Below are 19,506 nucleotides of genomic sequence, written 5' to 3' on the forward strand. Positions count from 1 at the left end.
AAAAGACATGAGCTGAGATCAAGAGGCAGATGCTTAACCAACTGAGCCACCTAGCAGAGCCACCCCTAGAATAGCCTTTGGAATACACCTTTTTTAGGGACAATGAGGCAGGATTGAAACGTGGGTACTAAAGAATGCCATATTGTGGGTCATTATGTGATGGTAACAGCTGATTGTCCAACAAAAATATATTCTGGTGTCATTCTCTGAAGGTCTTAAATGTGAGCGATTACTTCTCAACACTGAACTCATGTGTATGCCCTCTTACTACGGAGTATTGTCATGACCTTTTTTTTAATTTTTATTTATTTACGATAGTCACAGAGAGAGAGCTAGAAAGAGAGGCAGAGACATAGGCAGAGGGAGAAGCAGGCTCCATGCACCGGGAGCCCGACGTGGGTTTTGATCCCGGGTCTCCAGGATCGCGCCCCGGGCCAAAGGCAGGTGCCAAACCACCACACCACCCAGGGATCCCCCGTTTTTTAAGAACATTTTATTGGGGGATCCCTGGGTGGCGCGGCAGTTTGGCGCCTGCCTTTGGCCCGGGGCGCGATCCTGGAGACCCGGGATCGAAACCCACGTCGGGCTCCCGGTGCATGGAGCCTGCTTCTCCCTCTGCCCCTCTCTCTCTCTGTGACTATCATAAAAAAATTAAAAAATAAAAACTTTGTATTTATTTATGGGGGGGCGGGCTCAGTGGACAGAAACACAGGCAGAGGGAGAAGCAGGCTCCATGAAGGGAGCCCGATGTGGGACCCAATCGCAGGACTCCAGATCATCCCCTGGGCCGAAAGCAGGCACCAAACCGCAGAGCCACCCAGGAATCCCTCCATGACCATGTTTTTGACAGCACTTGAAGTACAAATATACCACACCAAGAGTTGGCCTTAATGTAAGAAATAGACTGGAGGTGATGTCAGTGTAGGTTCATCAACTACCAATTTATCATCCTGGCATGGAATGTTCACAGTGGAGGAGCCTGTTCAGGAGGTATGTGGGAACGCTGGACTTTCTGATCAATTTTGCCATTAACCAAACTACACTAAAAATTACAAATATGAATGTATTTCTCCAGAGTTTCTGGATATTCAGAAATTCAAAGTCAATTTACCTTTCCTTCTCTCAAAAAGAAAAACCAAGAAATAGGGTGCCTGGGTGGCTCAGTTGGTTAAGCGTCTGCCTTCAGCTCAGGTCACGTTCCCAGGGGCCCTGGGACTGAGACCCGCGTCTCGGGCTTCCTGCTCAGTGGAAAGACCATTTCTCTCTCTCCGTCACTCCCTTGCTTATGCAGTCTTCCTCTGTTACATGGATAAATAACATCTTTTAGAATACAAATCAGATACCCACTCTCATGTGTCATTTGAATAAAAATCTTATTTTACCTCAATTTCCTGCTCCAGTAGATCCTTTTGAAGCTTTATGGGAAGAAAAAAAAATGATTGAAAGTTACATTACTAATATTATACATCTACTAGAAGATAAAAATTGGAGAATGTTAAAAATCCAAGTGTTATTCACACCCTGCGCTCACCAGGATAGTTGAGTGACTGCTGCTCATCATTCTTAATTGCTTGTGCACCTCCACTCCCCCACCCCCGCCCCCATGGGGAAACGCTGTCTAGATCACTGGAACCTACCATGGACCGCTTGTTAACGTAGCGCTGGTACTGAATCAATGGAATCATCCTCTCCATCCTTTCTTTCCTAGCAGTTAACAGAGTCCTCACTCCACTCCTCTTCCTGTTGTTGCTGAGGATGCGGTCAACAAGCCCCTGTGGTTTCTTCTCTCTCTCCTGCTGCTGGGGTGGATATTCTGGTAGAGGGGAGGGGAGTTTGATACTAGGGTCTAGAGTCAGTTTGCTAAGGTTCTTTACTAACACTTCGGACATGGTTTGAACAGCTGCTGAAAGAAAAGAGAAAGACCCATTAGGGTGCATTCCATCATCCAGTAGTTACTGGTCTCAGGCTCCAAGTAGGTCTGCTCTTAAGCAGATTCAATGATGGACAGTGGGAGGTTTTTCAGGGTGGAAGATCACATAGCACGTTACCTACTGTGCCATCTAACACACTGCACATGGTGAGAGGGTTTGAGAACATGCTTAAGAATCTGCTTTGATGGGGGAACCTGGGTGGCTCAGTTGGCTAAGCAGTTGACTCTCGATCCCAGCTCAGGTGTTGATCCCATGATCTCAGGGTCCTGGGACAGATAGAGCTCCCTGTCCAGCTCTGTGCTCAGTATGGAGTCAGTTTGTCCCTCTCCCTCTTGCACTCTAGCTCTAAAAATAAATAAAACCTTAAAAAAATAATCCATTATGATGGGAAACAGTTTGTTCTTTTTTATTTTTTATTTTATTTTATTTTTATTTTTTTTGAAACAGTTTGTTCTTAAAAAAAAAAAAATCCACCCCCTTCCTATTATTGGTAGTTCTGAAGGTTATTTTTCCCCTACAGGGACAAAAGATACCTAAGTGTATGATTCCAATTGGAATAACATGGGACCCCCCCCAAAAAAAAAATTCAGGTATTGGCAGTTTTTCCATTTTCACTTCTGTTAATTTGTAATAGAAGGTGGGGGCAGACAACAAAGTACCAATGCAAGTCAAAAATCAGTAAACAAGTTTCAGCAGCTCAACTTGGTAACAATTATTCCCCTCTTTGGGATACCTGAGTAGCTCAACACTTGAGCATCTGCCTTCCACTCAGGGCGTGATCCCGGGTCCAGGGATTGAGTCCTGCATCGGGCTTCCTGCAGGGAGCCTGCTTCTCCCTCTGCCTGTGTCTCTGTGGGTCTCTCATGAATGTATATAAAATCTTTAAAAAATTACACACCTCTTCAATTTTCTTAGGGGCAGGGGCACACACTGTGAAATAGACAAACCCCAAATACAACAGTCCTTATACAGAACTAGGAAGCTGAACTGGCTGTTACCCTCTTCACTTATAACCAACCATTTCATGTTATGAACTCAAACACTCCTTTGTTTTGGGAGATCAGCCACTCACTTGCCTCTCTGATCCAAACCATTATGCATACCCCATACTCGTATCTCATATAAAGGAGTTAACATTAATTCTTCCTTTATTTATTTATTTTTTTTAATTTTTATTTAGTTATGATAGTCACAGAGAGAGAGAGAGAGGCAGAGACATAGGCAGAGGGAGAAGCAGGCCCCATGCACCGGGAGCCCGACGTGGGATTCGATCCCGGGTCTCCAGGATCGCGCCCCGGGCCAAAGGCAGGCGCCAAACCGCTGCGCCATCCAGGGATCCCACATTAATTCTTCCTGATGAAAGCATTAAGAGTCAGGATCCATTTCACTTCTAGGGACTTGTGCACAAGTAATAAAGATCCCTAGTTGTGGAGCCATTAGGTACTAAGGCAGAGTCAAGGAAACGCAGAGATGGAATGATACAGATATTCTCTTCACTAATCTTCCCCCTATATATACCCACCCAGATTCTTTCCTCAAAGGAGGTGGGTGGGGTGGGCAGGTCTGGATTGGGAAGGGGATGCTGCCGGAATATTAAATATCAGGAAGCTTCCCACCCAGCTTTCTAGCTGCCCAGTGAGGATTGGCTCGGGGTTACCTACCACCACCCAGCCCCACCATTAGTCAGGGTAGTGAGGTTTCAAGTCCATTGGTTTTCTGTGGCCAAGCCTGGGATTGGGTGAAGCTCCAAGAAATAAGTTTTGGTACAGGTAGAACCCAAGAAGGAGAGGACGCCGTTAATATTTCTGGAGCATTGTTCCTAAGAAAGCCCTCCAGAGTTTGTCCTACTAATTTACATTATAGAGCACATTCACTGGCTTTTTAAAGTGTGTCCCTTGGATTTCCTCTGAAAAGTCGCTTCTTTGTTTATTAACGTTCCTAAAGGATAAATTCAGCTGCAAAACCAGTCCAGAGAAGTTTGGTGAGATGAAAAAAACTTTAGGTTAATCTGGAGTTCAGGTTTCTTGCATTTTGTTCCTTTTTACCATTCCTGATCCGTATGGCTAATAGGCAGACATTCTGAGCCAGGACCTAGAAGGACTCCGATTGCTCTTCCCCAGAAGCCTGGTTGGAAACATTTAAGTGTTCCTGAGTGTAGAAAGCAGAGAATGCAGGCCTCAACTCCTTCCCCAGTCTTCCTTTGTGTGTTTATCACTGGGGGTACCCACACGACCTAGGCCCTCCTGCCTGGATGGAAGTAGTTTTTCACTTCGCTGCATTCCTCCTTAAGACTGAAGTCAACTTAAGAAGGAGGGCAACCTCTTCACTCGAATAAAGGGTACATCCGACTTACCTGAACCTTCCTGAGAGTGCTCTTCAGGAAACATCTGAGATGATCCCGGGGCCCAGGCTGGGTGCAGCTGCTTTGGTGAATCCATTGAAACCCTAGTTGTGGACTGAAGCTCCTGGATCTTCGGGTGCCAGTGGGAGGTGATGCTCAAGACTCAAACTTGCTAGCCTGGGAAGAACTTTAGAGCCCAGAAAGAGCAAGAAAAAAATCCAAATTCCAACAAAGCCTGGCGTGGCAAGAGGAAGAACAAACCTCAAAGTTTCGGTCGGGTTTCCTCTTAAAACGAAAGATAAGGGATCCCTGGGTGGCGCAGCGGTTTGGCGCCTGCCTTTGGCCCAGGGCGCAATCCTGGAGACCCAGGATCGAATCCCACATTGGCTCCCGGTACATGGAGCCTGCTTCTCCCTCTGCCTATGTCTCTGCGCCTCTCTCTCTCTCTCCCTCTGTGACTCTCATAAATAAATAAAAATTTAAAAAAATTAAAAAAAACCGAAAGATAAGCCAATCAGCCAGTCTATTTTAATGTAAATGCTAATGGTTAAGGGATAGGGTGAGTGGGCGTAGTAGTATTAGTGGACTAATAGGGTAATTCTTCATCTGCTTTGCATCAAAACAATCATACTCTCTGTCACGTAGGCTGGAAAATTGTAAAAGAGCCTCGGTGCTTGTGTCTCCCAAGGGCTGCCTCAAAAATCAGTTTTTCTCGAACTACCTCTGGAGATGGTTACAGGTTTGTGGACTGGGCTTTAAAGAGTTATAGTGCGCCTGCCTTTGGCCCAGGGCGCGATCCTGGAGACCCGGGATTGAATCCCATGTCGGGCTCCCAGTGCATGGAGCCTGCTTCTCCCTCTGCCTGTGTCTCTGCCTCTCTCTCTCTCTCTCTCTCTCTCTCTCGTGTGTGTGTGACTATCATAAATAAATAAAAATTAAAAAAAAAGATTTTCCTTTAAAAAAATAGAAACAACAACAAAAAAATGGTTTAAAGATAAAATCAAAGATATCCCCTTAATAAAGTAAAGCAGAACCATAAACATGTAAAATAGAGCAAATATAAGAAAACGAGAATTTTAAGGGACGCCTGGGTGGCTTAATGATCGAACGTCTGCTTTCAGCTCAGGGAGTGATCCCAGGGTCCTGAATCAAGCCCTACATCGGGCTCTCCTCAGGGAGCCTGCTTCTCCCTCTGCCTAAGTCTCTGTCTCACTGTATGTCTCATGAATAAAAAAATAAAATCTTAAAAAAAAAGAAAAGGTGAGAATTTTAAGATTCGGAATATAATGGCTTCAAATTCCCCAACAACACTGAATGTTAGAGGATAGTGGAGAAAAACCTTCCAACTTCTGAAGGAAAATGCTTTCCAACCTGGAATTCTGTATATAGTCAAAGTATTGAGCATGTATGGAACATTCTCGGATACTCAAAAATGTCACCACCAGGAGAGATTCCTTTGTCTTGTGGGAAATGAACTGGATACAAGAACACTACCAGGTAAGTACTCTTAAGGTCATGAAACAGAAAGGCTCACCAACCAACCACATTAAAAAGCTCCTATCAGGCAGGGCAGCCCGGGTGGCTCAGTAGTTTAGTGCCGTGTTTATCCCAGGGTGTGATCCTGGAGACCTGGGATTGAGTCCCATGTCAGGCCACATGCTTGGAGCCTACTTCTCTCTTTGCCTCTCTCTGTGTCTCTCATGAATAAATAAATAAAATCTTAAAAAAAGAAAAAGCTCCTATCTCACTATATTTCAATTTAAGGTGCACAGCAAAAAGCAAGTGATGAGGTAAACAAATGGATTCAGAATGTTAAAAACCAGATAACAGGCTCAAAATGGAGTTGTTCCTGCTACGCTCCATATCACCAAATTGATGCTGAATGTAATTAGTTTTGGCTCTCCCAGAAGTGAAATCTGAAGCCAGGAGTCTCCTGATTGGCGAGTTAGGGAATCTGCCAGTAGACCTCTGCCATTCCCTACAGGAAAGTCCCCTTGTATTAACCAATCTACTTTTTCACCCAGTACCACTTCCTTACTCCTACTCCCTTCTGCCTATAAAATCTCTTTTCTTGTTTACCACTTTAGAATTCCTTTCTACCTGCTAGATTGGATGTTGCCCAATTCGTGAATTATTGAATAAAGCCATTATGATCTTTAAAATTGATTCCACTGAATTTTGTTTTTTCGGGAAATAGGATACAGTCGACACGGATCTTAGTTCCCAAGCTAAGGGATATGCAGTCGATAGACTTCAATACATAGTCCCCTAAAATATGACATGTTGGCTGATCAAATATTTTAAGCTGAGAGGTGCCCTTCCCATACCTGCAAGAAACCAACATCCTCATCTCCAAGACAGAGGGACACTGATAAGAATCCAAATGAAGGGGCACCTGAGTGGCTCAGTGGGTTATGTGTCTGACACTTGGTTTTGGCTCAAGTCATGATCTCAGGGTCCTGGGACCAAGCTCCACATCAGGCTTGTGCTGCAGAGTCTGCTTGAGATTCTCTCCTCTACCCCTTCCCTGCCCCACACCCAGCATTCTCTCTCATATAAATAAATACAATTTTTAAGGTTTTATTTATTTATTTGAGAGAGAGCACAAGCATGGGGATCAGAAGAGGGAGAGGGAGAAGTAGGCTCCCCACCAAGCAGGTAGCCCAATGTGGGACTCAATCCCAAGACCCTGGGATCATGACCTGAGCACCCCAGGTACCCCTAAATAATGTTTTTTGTTTGTTTGTGTGTTTTAAGAACCGAAATGAACAGGCCTTGCTAAGTTTCCCCTTTCACTACAATTACCTCATACTCCTTAACCCATGACTGTGCACTCTTCATCAAATCTAGCATAAAAAGATTCAGCTTACCCACTGGTTCGGGTCTTTGTTTCCTTATGAAGGCTGCTGTAAGTAAAATTTATACTGAGTGAATGTGTATGCTTTTCCCTTGCTAATCTGCCTTTGTCAGTTTAATTTTTAGACCCAGTCAGAGACCTTAACAGGGTCAGGAAAGCTTCTTCCTTCCTCACACACTGTTTATATATGTTTGTTTCTTGACTGCTTCATCCTTCACCTTTGATGGGGTTGTCATGAGAACCAAAGCTGAGGTTTGAGGAAAGAGCCCCTAAACAGAGAGTGCCAGGTACTAAGAACGCACCCTGTTTCCACCAGTGGCCATAGCTGTAGCTGGCCAATTAGCCCGGTGAGCAATCATGAATTTTGTTTGCATTTCAAGGGCAGAGCCTATGTGGTCCCACAATGAGATAATAGTGGGTACCACTAATGCCTTACTGACCGTTGACATAGTTGTCACTCACAGGTGATATGATTGTGCCTTGTTTTTTCCATCCTTTTCTTTCTGTAAGTAATAACTTTTTTTAAGATTTATTTATTCATGAGAGACACACATAGAAAGAGGCAGAGACACAGGCAGAGGGAGAAGCAGGACCCTGATCCAGGACTCAATTCCAGGACCAGGACCCCAAGATCCCGGATACACAACCTAAGCCAAGGGTAGATGCTCAACCACTGAGCCACCCAGGTGCCCCTTGTAATATTGATTACTATTTTACTTACTGGATATATATTTTATAACCTACTGTATGTTTAAACACACATAATGAAATCTGCCTATATTTCATGTGCTAGTTATTTAGTGAGCATCCACACTTAACTATGAGTTTCATCTTTGTCTCATAAGCTGCTACCTTAAGGGTATCATCCATCCCATTTCTTTTTTCCCTCTATTGCAGAATTGAATACACTCAAATAACATTTTATTTTATTTTTGATAACATTTATTTATTTTATTTTATTTATTTTATTTTATTTTATTTTTTATGATAGTCACAGAGAGAGAGAGAGAGAGGCAGAGACACAGGCAGAGGGAGAAGCAGGCTCCATGCACCAGGAGCCCGACGTGGGATTCGATCCTGGATCTCCAGGATCGCGCCCTGGGCCAAAGGCAGGCGCCAAACTGCTGCACCACCCAGGGATCCCTCAAATAACATTTTAAATGCACATTATATAGGGTGCCTGATTGGCTTAGTAGTTGAGCATCTGGGGTTAGTGGTTGAGCAATCCTGGGATTGGGTCTCACATTGGGCTTCTTCCAGGAGACCTGCTTCTCCCTGTGCCTATGTCTCTGCCTTTCTCTCTGTGTCTCTCTTGAATAAATAAAAACAATTTTTAAATCAAAAGGAAAAAAAGCACATTATATATACATCAATGAGAGAAAGTTATATGATCTCACTTATATGAGGAATTTAAGAAACAAAACATAGAAGCATAGGGGAAGGGAGGGAAATATAAAACAAGATGAAATCATGGAGACAAACCATAAGAGACAATCATAGGAAACAAATTGAGGGTTGCTGAAAGGGAGGGGGAAGGAGGGATGGGATAATGGGGTAACAGGCATTAAGGAGGGCACTTTTTTTGATGTGATGAGCACTGGGTGTTATATGCACCTGATGAATCACTGAACACTTCTCTCTCTCGGGAACTGCATTAGGTGTTATTTAATTGAATTTAAATTTTATAAATAAATATGTAAATACATTTTATAAATAAAGAAATAAATACATGCACCTTATACCTTTTACCAGGAATGCTGATCTAACTAAAACAGAAAATAACCAAATTAGAAGGATAAGGAGATTTGAAATTTGTGAATGTGTGGTAGAGGAGAAGATAAAGCTAAATCTCTGTTGAAAGTAATTAATAATGCCCAATACCAAAAAAAGGAAGGAAGGAAGGAAGAGAGAGAAGGAGACAAATATATAAAATCAAGAAATATCATTATAAACATGCTATTTTGAAATATGGAGATAAACACACACACACAGAGAAAATCCACCAAAAAAATTTAAGGTGGGTGCTCCTCAGAAATAAAATGGAGAGGGCAGCTGAAGAGAGTCTTCACAAATCCACAATTGTGGGCTACTTTACAGAATATGCACATATAACTTTTTAAAAAATAGAAAATAGGAAATATTCAGAAAATAGGAAGTATTCAGGAAACAAAAATGAACATGTTTCACGCTTAGGTTAGGAGAGGTGGGGTTTTTAGGGAGAATATGAAAGGTTTGAGGAGATTCAAAATGTGGAAAGGAACAATATAATTACAAAAACGTTGCCAGATTTCATACAGAAAATCAAGAACCATGGGATGCCTGGGTGGCTCAGCAGTTGAGTGCCTGCCTTCCGCCCAGGGCGTGATCCTGGCTTCCTGCATGGAGCTGCTTCTCCCTCTGCCTATGTCTCTGCCTCTCTCTCTCTCTCTCTCTCTCTCTCTCTCCATGTATCTCATGAATAGATAAATAAAATCTTAAAAAAAAGAAAATCAAGAACCAAGGTAGATTTATTTTTTTATTTTTATTTTTAGATTTTATTTATTTATTCATGAGACACACACACACAGAGAGAGAGAGAGAGAGGCAGAGGGAGAAGCAGGCTCCATGCAGGAAGCCCAATGTGGGACTCGATCCTGGTACTCTGCGATCACTCCCTGAGCCAAAGGCAGACGCTCAACTGCTGAGCCACCCAGGCGTCCCCCAAGTTAGAGTTAAAGGACAAATAATACAGTAAAAAAAGAAAGAGAGAAAGAAAGAAATTGCAGCATATATGACAGATAAAGAACACAATAATACTAATGAATAATGAATAAGAATCCAGGGGCACCTGGCTGGCTCAGTCTGAGGAATCTGCAACTCTTGATCTTAGACTCCTACGTTCAAGCCCCACATTGGGTGTAGAGATTAGCTAAATGAATAAAACAACAAAATCTATTAGATGAATTTCAAAAAAATGTAAAGATTTCTCATCTGAGGAAGTATGAGTAAACTAATGTGTAAAATATTTCACTTCTACTCAAGTTTTAAAACCCTAATTCAGATAGCTTTTAAACTATTGCGTGGCAATTTTAGAATAGATAATACTAAGAAAGATGTATTGTGAGATTAGCATTTCCCATAGTTGGCAGCTGTGAATGAAATCTTTGAAATATTGTCTAACAATAGATATTAAGAGCTTTAAAATACATACATGCAAAAGACGAGATTTGAGACCAGGTAAACTCTTCAGTTAGCTCTAGTACCTAACACATTACAGATTCATAGACATGAAACACTTGCTTGTTGAGTGAATTAACACTTAAGACCAACATCTCTACTTAGAGTATTATTAAAAACCAAATTCAACTGAGTACATTTTAAAGATCTATATTGGCTTTCTTCAACGATCTATGAATGGGACGGCAACCCATCTAGTGGATAGAATGGAGCTCCCAGGACTGCACAAAATGAAGGGAGACGTGATCATCAAGGACATTACACCAGGTAAAAAAGCTCATTGGAAAAAAAATAATAATAAATAAATAAATAAATAAATAAGCTCATTGGTTATTGCAAGGTCACTTTCCTTTACGGGATATTGGGATTCTATCAGGCCGACTACCTAACTAGTGTTGATCAGGCGATTCCTGATTGATTGGTTTAAGATATCATCTCTGGGAGAGCTGAGACTATAATTAAATCTCAGTTTGATGAAGTGTGTCTTAACCTAAGTGAGTCGTCTTGGGCATTACCTTGGTTCCAATGCTATCAAAATGGGCACAGATGTCCAAGGGAATCTCAGACACATAAACATATGGTGAACTGTTGGGAGCGGTCCCGCTGTGCGAGGCAGAGTTCCAAGTTGAGCCAAAGCTCCCTGTTGTCCCTGGCCAACCCGCAGTCCTGCGGCGCGAGGCAGGGTTCTGGGTTGAGCAAAGGCTCCTTGTCGTACCTGGCCAACCTGCAGGGGCTGCACCTAGCTCTTCCCCCTTATGGAAGTAAATGTACATATTTGCTTCTCCTTTAAAATGTCATCGAGACAAGTTCCCATAAAGTAAGCAAGAAGGTGGCCTGACACATGACCACCTTGGCAGACACTACTTAATAAGCAAACCTCACTGTTTAGTTTATATGTGGCATTCCTGCTCTATTGCTTAAACAAATAACAGGTGTTAGTTTCAAAAACAATGTATGTTTCTTTTTTGAATTTTTATTTATTTATGATAGTCACACACACACAGAGAGAGAGAGAGAGAGAGACAGACAGACAGACAGACATAGGCAGAGGGAGAGGGAGAAGCAGGCTCCATGCACCGGGAGCCCGACGTGGGATTCGATCCTGGGTCTCCAGGATCGCGCCCTGGGCCAAAGGCAGGCGCTAAACCGCTGCGCCACCCAGGGATCCCCAAAAACAATGTATGTTTGTGCGCGAGATGTACTTCTCCTTAAAGAAATAGGCCGCCTGCTTACGGACGCTATATAAACTCTACATGCAAAAATAAAGCTTGTCCATTGTGGCCATCAGCTGCATGGAACCTCCTATCCCATGAACTTTTAGTCTCTTGTTTCTTTCTCATCCCCTTGCCCTCGGTTCCTGAATCCGGACCTTCTCGCGCCGGCCGCGACAAGTGGCGCCCGAACAGGGACCCGAGACAGAGTGAAAGAAGAAGTGTTTACGTTACAGGTAAGGGGATCACGGCGGCTCCGTGAACGATAGGAGTAAAATAATCATGGGACAAAGGCAATCTGTAGAACATGGGTATTTTTTAAAAGTTCTACAGGCTCTTTTAAGGGAGAAGGGTTTAAGGTTTCTCATAACTCTTTGGATAAGTTCTTTGATACAGTTAGAATAATATGCCCTTGGTTTCCTGATCAGGGCTCGGTGGATCTTTCGGATTGGCAGAGAGTTGGACAGACTCTGAAAAATGAATTAAAAATAAGAGGGGAACAACTGCCTCCTGATATATGGACTACATGGAATTGTATAAAGGAGGTTCTGGATCCTACAGACTCTATTGAGATCATCTCCTTGAACTCTAAAAGTGAAAGAGTCTCCACCCTCGATGGAGGGGAGCTTAGAAAATCAAAAAATCCATACTCCCCCTTTACATAAACTGTCCCTTAGAATAGATGATGAAGAAGAGGATCCGTTTGATGGTCCCTACCTTGAAGATAGAAGGGAGGAGATTTTTGTTTTAAATCATGCTGAACCTCCTCCCCCACCTTTATTACACTCCTCTGCTGTGCAAACTGAGAAGGCTCCTCGAAGCCTTTTTCCTGTTCAATCAGACGATTCTTACCCAATAAAAGGAGTTACTCCATTACAAAGAGCTCTATTTCAAGCCTCACAGAGGGGAGAAGATGTATCTGAGTTTCAGTTATTTCCTGTTACTGTGCAGGGGGGACGAGGAGCATACACTGCCTTAAGCTTTAAAGTACTAAAGGACATAAAACAAGCATGTACTCAGTATGGCCCTACAGCGCCTTTTACTCTATCTATGTTAGACAATATGACACGAGAAGCGTTATGTCCTGGAGATTGGAGGGTCATTGCACAAGCATGCCTCTCCCCGGGGGACAATTTGTTATGGAAAACGCAATTCTCTGAAAATGCTGAAAAACAGGCCAGCTACAATAGGGGAACTAACATTCCTGTTGATTACAACATGTTAACTGGTTCTGGTCCGTATTATGACGTGGGCTTGCAATTGAATTTTCCTGAAGTAGCTTATACCCAAATTAATAGTTGTTCTCTGTCAGCATGGAAAAAGCTGCCTACCACAAATACAAGGTCACAGGAACTGTCAAAGATCAGGCAAGGTCCCGAGGAAAATTATTCTGATTTTGTGGCCAGATTGTTAACCGCAGTCAGTAGAATAGTCACCGATGCGGAAGCTGGCACTTTAATAGTTAAACAACTGGCCTATGAGAATGCTAATGCCGCCTGTCAAGCAGCCATAAGACCTTGGAAGAACCAGGGAACTCTTGAAGATTATGTGCGCCTTTGCGCAGATTTGGGCCCTCGTATTTGCAAGGAGTCACCTTGGCTGCTGCTTTTAAAGGCATCCCTCCTGCAAAATTGCACGCTCAGATACTAAAACAAAATAAGAACCCAAACATGAAAATGAATCAAAAATGCTTCTTATGTGGCCAATTGGGGCATTTTAAAAATCAATGCCCTCAGAAAAAGATTTCTCAAACTACAAAAAAACCTCAAAACCTTTGCCCTAGATGCCACAGAGGATATCATTGGGCTAATGAATGTAGATCAAAGACTGATTCTAAGGGAATCCCCTCTCGGGAAACTGGAAGGGGGGCTTGCCGCGGCCCCAACAAACAATAGCGGCCCTCTTTCCCCAACAAACATCACTCCCGTCTCCAACACCGATGACCTCCCTCGAATTGACAGATTATACCGCGGTACCCCCGCCAGTGCAGGATTAGATTTAGCCCTGTTCATACTCACTATTTGGAGGGAGGCCAATTACCTAGAAAAATTCCTACAGGCATATGGGGGCCGCTGCCTAAGGAAACTTTTGGATTACTCCTTGGGCGTTCTAGTTCCACCATGAAAGGTTTAATTGTGTATCCAGGTGTTATTGACCCTGACTATACGGGTGAAATTAATATTATGGCATCCCTGAAGACTGGTACTCTCTCTCTGGAACCTGGGATGCCTATTGCTCAACTAATATTGCTCCCTATAATAAAAACCTCTAATCAAGCGCTTACTGGGGAGCGAGGAGATAAAGGTTTCAGATCCACCAATATATATTGGACCAAAATGATTTCTCCTGATAAACCTCTTTTTAACCTGGAAATAAACGGAAAGGTTTTTCCGGGCCTTTTGGACACTGGGGCAGATGTTTCAGTCATATCTAATCATAATTGGCCTAAAACCTGGCCCAAAAAGACAGTTGATGTACCTATTCGAGGGGTAGGCTTTGCCTCCTCCCCTGAACAAAGTTCTGATTTACTTACATGGAGAGATTTGACGAATGATTCACAAGGAGTATTTCAGCCCTTTATATTAGATATAGAATTAAATTTATGGGGCAGAGATGTTTTGTCTCAAATGAATCTCTCCCTTTCCAATGATTGGTCTTTTAATCAATTGATACAGCATGGATATCAGCCTGGAAAAGGTTTAGGTAAAAATTTGCAAGGGGACCCAGCCTTTATAGCCCCCATTCCTAATCCGGCCCGACAAGGTTTGGGTTTTCCCCAGGGCCATTGAATCCTCCCCATGCATTGCCTCTCAAGTGGAAAACTTCCACTCCTGTTTGGGTAGATCAATGGCCTTAGTGAAAGAAAAAAGAGAGGCTGCTGAGGTCTTGATACAAGAACAATTAAACCTCGGCCATTTAAAACCCTCTACTAGCCCATGGAACACCCCCATTTTTGTCATTAAAAAGAAAACAGGAAAATGGCGGCTTTTACAAGACCTAAGAGCAGTCAACCGGGTAATATTTCCCATGGGGACCCTACAGCCTGGCCTCCCTTCTCCCTCTGCCATTCCGCTAAATTTTCAGATGTTGGTTCTAGACCTAAAGGATTGCTTCTTTACCATATCTTTAGCCCCTGGTGACGGGGAGCATTTTGCATTTTCTTTGCCCTCTACAAATTTGCAAGAACCCTACTATCGATATGAATGGACTGTTTTACCTCAGGGAATGGTTAACAGTCCCACATTGTGTCAAGAATATGTAAAAAGAGCTATAATCCCTTTCAGGAAACGATTCCCTGAGGTATATTGTATTCATTATATGGATGACCTATTACTGGCAGCAGAGGCCAGTGAACACCTGGCTAACGCCTTTCGGGTTCTTTCCCAGTGTCTTAGCTCTGCTGGACTTCAAATAGCTCCTGAGAAGGTACAGAGAGAAGCTCCCTTTGAGTATTTAGGATATCTTATTAGTAAACAGAGTATTAGGCCACAGAAAATCGCAGTTAGAACCTCGCAATTAAAAACTTTAAATGACTTCCAAAAATTATTAGGTGATATAAATTGACTCCGCCCTTCGCTGTCTCTCACCACTTCTCAGTTACAGCCCCTTTTTTCTATTTTAAAAGGGGACTCGTCCCCTTCATCTTTGAGACAGCTTACTCCAGAAGCAGAGGATGCCTTGGCTTTCGTAACAAATAAAATTTCCTCTGCGCAGCTCCAACAAAGAGATTTGACAAAGAATGTTAACTTAATAATCTTAAAACCTGATGCTCTCCCTATGGCAGTGTTGTGGCAAACCCATGGGCCTTTGGAATGGCTCCATTTAGCTATGCATGTTTTGCATGTCATCAACCCGACGATTTCCCTTATATCTTTATTAATTGCTAGGGGACGGAAGAGATGCATCCAGTTATTTGGACATGAGCCTCATAGTATTATATGTCCTCTTTTAACCGCCTCCATGGTAGAGGATGCATATCAAACCTCCCTGGAATGGCAAACATCTATGGCAAATTTTCCTGGTCAATTTCTTTTTCATCTTCCCAATGACAAACTCCTTCAGGACTCTCCATCATTCCTACTATATTTGTTTCTCCAATTTCGAGTCAACCGATTAAAGACGCTCCCATCATATTTCCGGACGCCAGCAAAGACGGGCACATTGCCATTGTCTATCTGCATAAACAACATAAAAATATCATTCTGTTGTCCTATAAGACAAAATCTGTCCAGAGGGCTGAACTTTATGCTGTCATGAAAACTCTTGAAATCTATCAAGAACCCTTTAATCTCTATTCAGATAGTCAATATGTCGCCAGGATATTACCCATTCTTGCTGATTCTTTCATAAACTCTAATGATGAGGAACTTTCGTGCCTTTTTCATAAAATACAGCAGCTGCTCTTAAAAAGAGTTTCACCTATATTTGTTTCTCATATTAGAGCACATTCTGGTTTACCTGGGCCTTTAGCCTCGGGAAATGACTTGGCTGATAGATATGCTCATTTATATTCTGTCATTGCTAATAAGGATCCTGTCGGTGTAGCAATGAAAAGTCACTCTCTTTTCCACCAAAACGCTCGATCCCTACGAAAGCAATTTCATATAACTAGAGAACAAGCTAGGCAAATTGTTAAAAATTGCTCCCTATGTCCCCAATATGTTAACACCCCTTCCTTTGCCATTAATCCGCGAGGCCTTTTACCCAATGATCTCTGGCAAATGGATGTAACACATTATTCATCTTTTAATAAATTACAATTTGTGCATGTTTCTATTGATACCTATTCTGGCATGATCGTAGCTTCTGCTCATTCTGGTGAAAGTTTTACTGATGTTCAAAATCACCTTTTTCACGCTTTTGCTTACATGGGAATGCCTAAACGATTAAAAACTGATAATGGGAGTGTTTATATATCCCAAGCTTTTAAAACCTTTTGTGAAACATTTCACATCCAGCATACCACAGGCATCCCTTACAACTCTACAGGTCAAGCTATTATTGAAAGAGCTCATCTTACACTTAAAACTACCTTACAAAAACTAAAAAAGGGGGAGATTATGGCAGGAAAGATGAAATATTCCCCCCACATGCACCTAGACTTAGCAATATTCATTTTAAATTTTTTGATTGTGCATGATGATGGATATACACCATCAGAAAAACATTGGGGAAAAAATACTGATCCACCCCTTATGGCAAAGTGGAAGGATCCTATGACAGGACAGTGGAAAGGCCCTGACCCCTTACTTAGACAGGGTCGAGGATATGCTTGTATCTTCCCACAGGATGAGGAAGCACCGCGCTGGGTTCCAGCCAAATTTGTTAGAGATATCAAAACTGAGAAGGAAGATGAGTCGGCTGAACTTATGCCCTCCTCGGAAGAAGAAGACTCGTAAGACGAATCTGCCATCATGGAGGCAAATGAGGAAATCAACCTCGCAAGCCACAAGTTTGGTAATATCCTCTGGTAAACAACTAACCCCCTTTACTCATTTTCTGGCTTGCCTCAGCCTTCTTATTATCCCTCCCCCTGCTGAAGGAAAACTGTTCTGGGCTTATTTGTCCAGTCCTCCTGTAGCACAGCCAGTAACTTGGGAGGATCCAACCCCTAAAATTCATATTAATTTCTCTATCTTGGGGAACGGGGTCCCTAGTTTCTTCCCTTCTGTGCAATCTCCTATAAATTATTCCGGATTGGCCTTTCACCCTCCGATCTGTTTTCAAAAAGAAACCCATCCAAAGAGACTAACACTCTCTTGCTTGGGATCCGTGCCTGTAGGCAGAGTCCTAAATTATTCTACTAGGTCTCTCTTTCATGTAAAAGGTAAAATGCAATGGGCACAAAAGTATATACAGGCCTATTGGCAGAAGTTGGAAATCATTGGAGATGGGGTTCATGATTCCAAGAGTGCCCCTATTGTTATGAATCAATGTCCTTACAAAGGAAATGCATTAGAAGGAACCTATGCTTTTGATGATTGTCAGATGTATTCACCCAAGACCTTCTCTCCACATGAAGTGGACTTCCCAATATTTGATCTATCTCGATCAGCACGTCATACTTCCACCTCCACATTGGGTCCCATCCTAAAACCTCTTCGTTTAATTCCTAGCTATATGCGCATACCCAATGCGGAATTGCAAGAGCACACTCGAGCTATCCCGCGATCCATTTTATTGACTAGTACAGGAAAAGTACACAGAGATTTATGGAAGCTTTATGCTGCTTTTGACCAGATTTACACAAATGATAGCATAGGCTTTCCAGAGGCTATTCTAAATCCCACGATCCGCGTTCGCACATGCGTGCCCCCTCCCTTTTTCTTAGTAATAGGAAACGGCCAGGTAACTGTCGAAAAAACTAAAACCTCTACCTTTTATCGACTTCATTGTCCCTCGTGCATATTAACAAATTGCATACCTATAGATAAGAAGATTGATTTCAACACAAAGTTATTCCTGGTGCAACAACCTCCATATTGGATGATTCCTGTTGATGTGAGAGGACCTTGGTACGCGAACTTTGGCATGCAGTTAGCTCAAGAATTGGTGAAGAAGCTAAGAAGAACTCCAAGATTTCTTGGACTTTTAATTGCAGGGATAGTGGCTACTATTGCTCTTATTGCTTCTGCTACTGTATCTGTTGTATCTTTGCATGAAAATGCTCAGACTGCTGAACATGTAAATGAATTTGCTAGAAATGTAACTGTTGCTCTCGATGCTCAAAAGAGAATTGATGAAAAAATTGAAGCACAGATTGAAGCTTTAAAAGAAGCCGTTTTATATCTTGGTGATCAATTTGTTGTACTAAAAACTATAACCCAATTGACTTGCCATGACGCTTATAAGCATATTTGTGTTACCCCTCTGCCTTTTAATGGATCATGGGAAAATGTACGTATGCATTTACAAGGGGTTTGGAATCATGCTAATATTAGTCTGGATCTCTTAAAATTACAACAAGAAATAAACGTCATTAGTCAAAGTATGTTGCATTATGAAGACCCCGGCGATTTAGCTGGTGAGATCTTAAATCAGTTAAATGGTTTTAATCCCTTCAATTCATTGAAATATTCCTTTTGGATATTTTTGGTATTAATAATCGGATTAATTCTGATGTATGTAATGTTTGCCTGCTCTTGCAGAAAATTCAATAATCAATTAAATTCCTCTAAGGCACAACTTCACTTTTTGCATTTGAAAAATATAGGGGGAGATGTTGGGAGCGGTCCCGCAGTGCGAGGCAAGGTTCCAAGTTGAGCCAAAGCTCCTTGTGGTCCCTAGCCAACCCACAGTCCTGCGGTGCAAGGCAGGGTTCCAGTTGAGCCAAAGCTCCCTGTTGTCCCTAGCCAACCCCAGTCCTGCGGCGCGAGGCAGGGTTCTGGGTTGAGCAAAGGCTCCTTGTCATACCTGGCCAACCTGCTGGGGCTGCACCTAGCTCTTCCCCCTTATGGAAGTAAATGTACATATTTGCTTCTCCTTTAAAATGTTATCGAGACAAGTTCCCATAAAGTAAGCAAGAAGGTGGCCTGACACATGACCACCTTGGCAGACATTACTTAATAAACAAACTTCACTGTTTAGTCTATATGTGGCATTCCTGCTCTATTGCTTAAACAAATAACAGGTGTTAGTTTCAAAAACAATGTATGTTTGTGCGTGAGATGTACTTCTCCTTAAAGAAATAAGCTGCCTGCTTTCAGAGGCTATATAAACTCTACATGCAAAAATAAAGCTTGTCCATTGTGGCCATCAGCTGCATGGAACCTCCTATCCCATGAACTTTTAGTCTCTTGTTTCTTTCTCATCCCCTTGCCCTCGGTTCCTGAATCCGGACCTTCTCGCGCCGGCCGCGACAGTGAACCAATGCATACCATTTACATTTTCCATTTTTGAAAGTTGGAAATATGAATTATCTTTTCTTAGTAAGAACTAATAGCTAGGATT

At 42.5% G+C, this 19,506-nt stretch overlaps 2 protein-coding genes across 3 annotated transcripts; one reads left to right on the forward strand and one right to left on the reverse strand.

The window, feature by feature from the left end:
• Positions 1-1,637: 1,637 nt before the first annotated feature.
• On the reverse strand, positions 1,638-4,454 carry LOC129512626 (developmental pluripotency-associated protein 3-like; the record flags this gene model as incomplete). The annotated part of the gene is made up of 2 exons (XM_055330087.1): positions 4,285-4,454; positions 1,638-1,903 (listed from the first exon to the last, which is right to left on the reverse strand). Coding segments are annotated over exons 1-2 (351 nt in total), but the record flags the coding sequence as incomplete, so codon positions are not given.
• A 7,078-nt stretch (positions 4,455-11,532) lies between these two features.
• Positions 11,533-18,854, forward strand: LOC129512529 (endogenous retrovirus group K member 18 Env polyprotein-like). Of its 2 annotated transcripts, none has more exons than XM_055329873.1 (3): positions 11,533-11,792; positions 16,845-17,026; positions 17,987-18,854. In XM_055329873.1, the coding sequence occupies exons 2-3, from the start codon at positions 16,846-16,848 to the stop codon at positions 18,817-18,819; spliced, it is 1,014 nt and encodes a 337-aa protein (XP_055185848.1). In that variant the 5' UTR covers positions 11,533-11,792; position 16,845; the 3' UTR covers positions 18,820-18,854. The 2 variants fall into 2 exon arrangements, with proteins under 2 accessions (XP_055185848.1, XP_055185932.1); XM_055329957.1 differs by having other exon boundaries at positions 16,845-17,013.
• The last annotated feature ends 652 nt before the right edge of the window (positions 18,855-19,506 follow it).

Source organism: Nyctereutes procyonoides, unplaced genomic scaffold (assembly GCF_905146905.1).
Source record: "Nyctereutes procyonoides isolate TBG_1078 unplaced genomic scaffold, NYPRO_anot_genome, whole genome shotgun sequence".
NCBI classification, from domain to species: domain Eukaryota; kingdom Metazoa; phylum Chordata; class Mammalia; order Carnivora; family Canidae; genus Nyctereutes; species Nyctereutes procyonoides.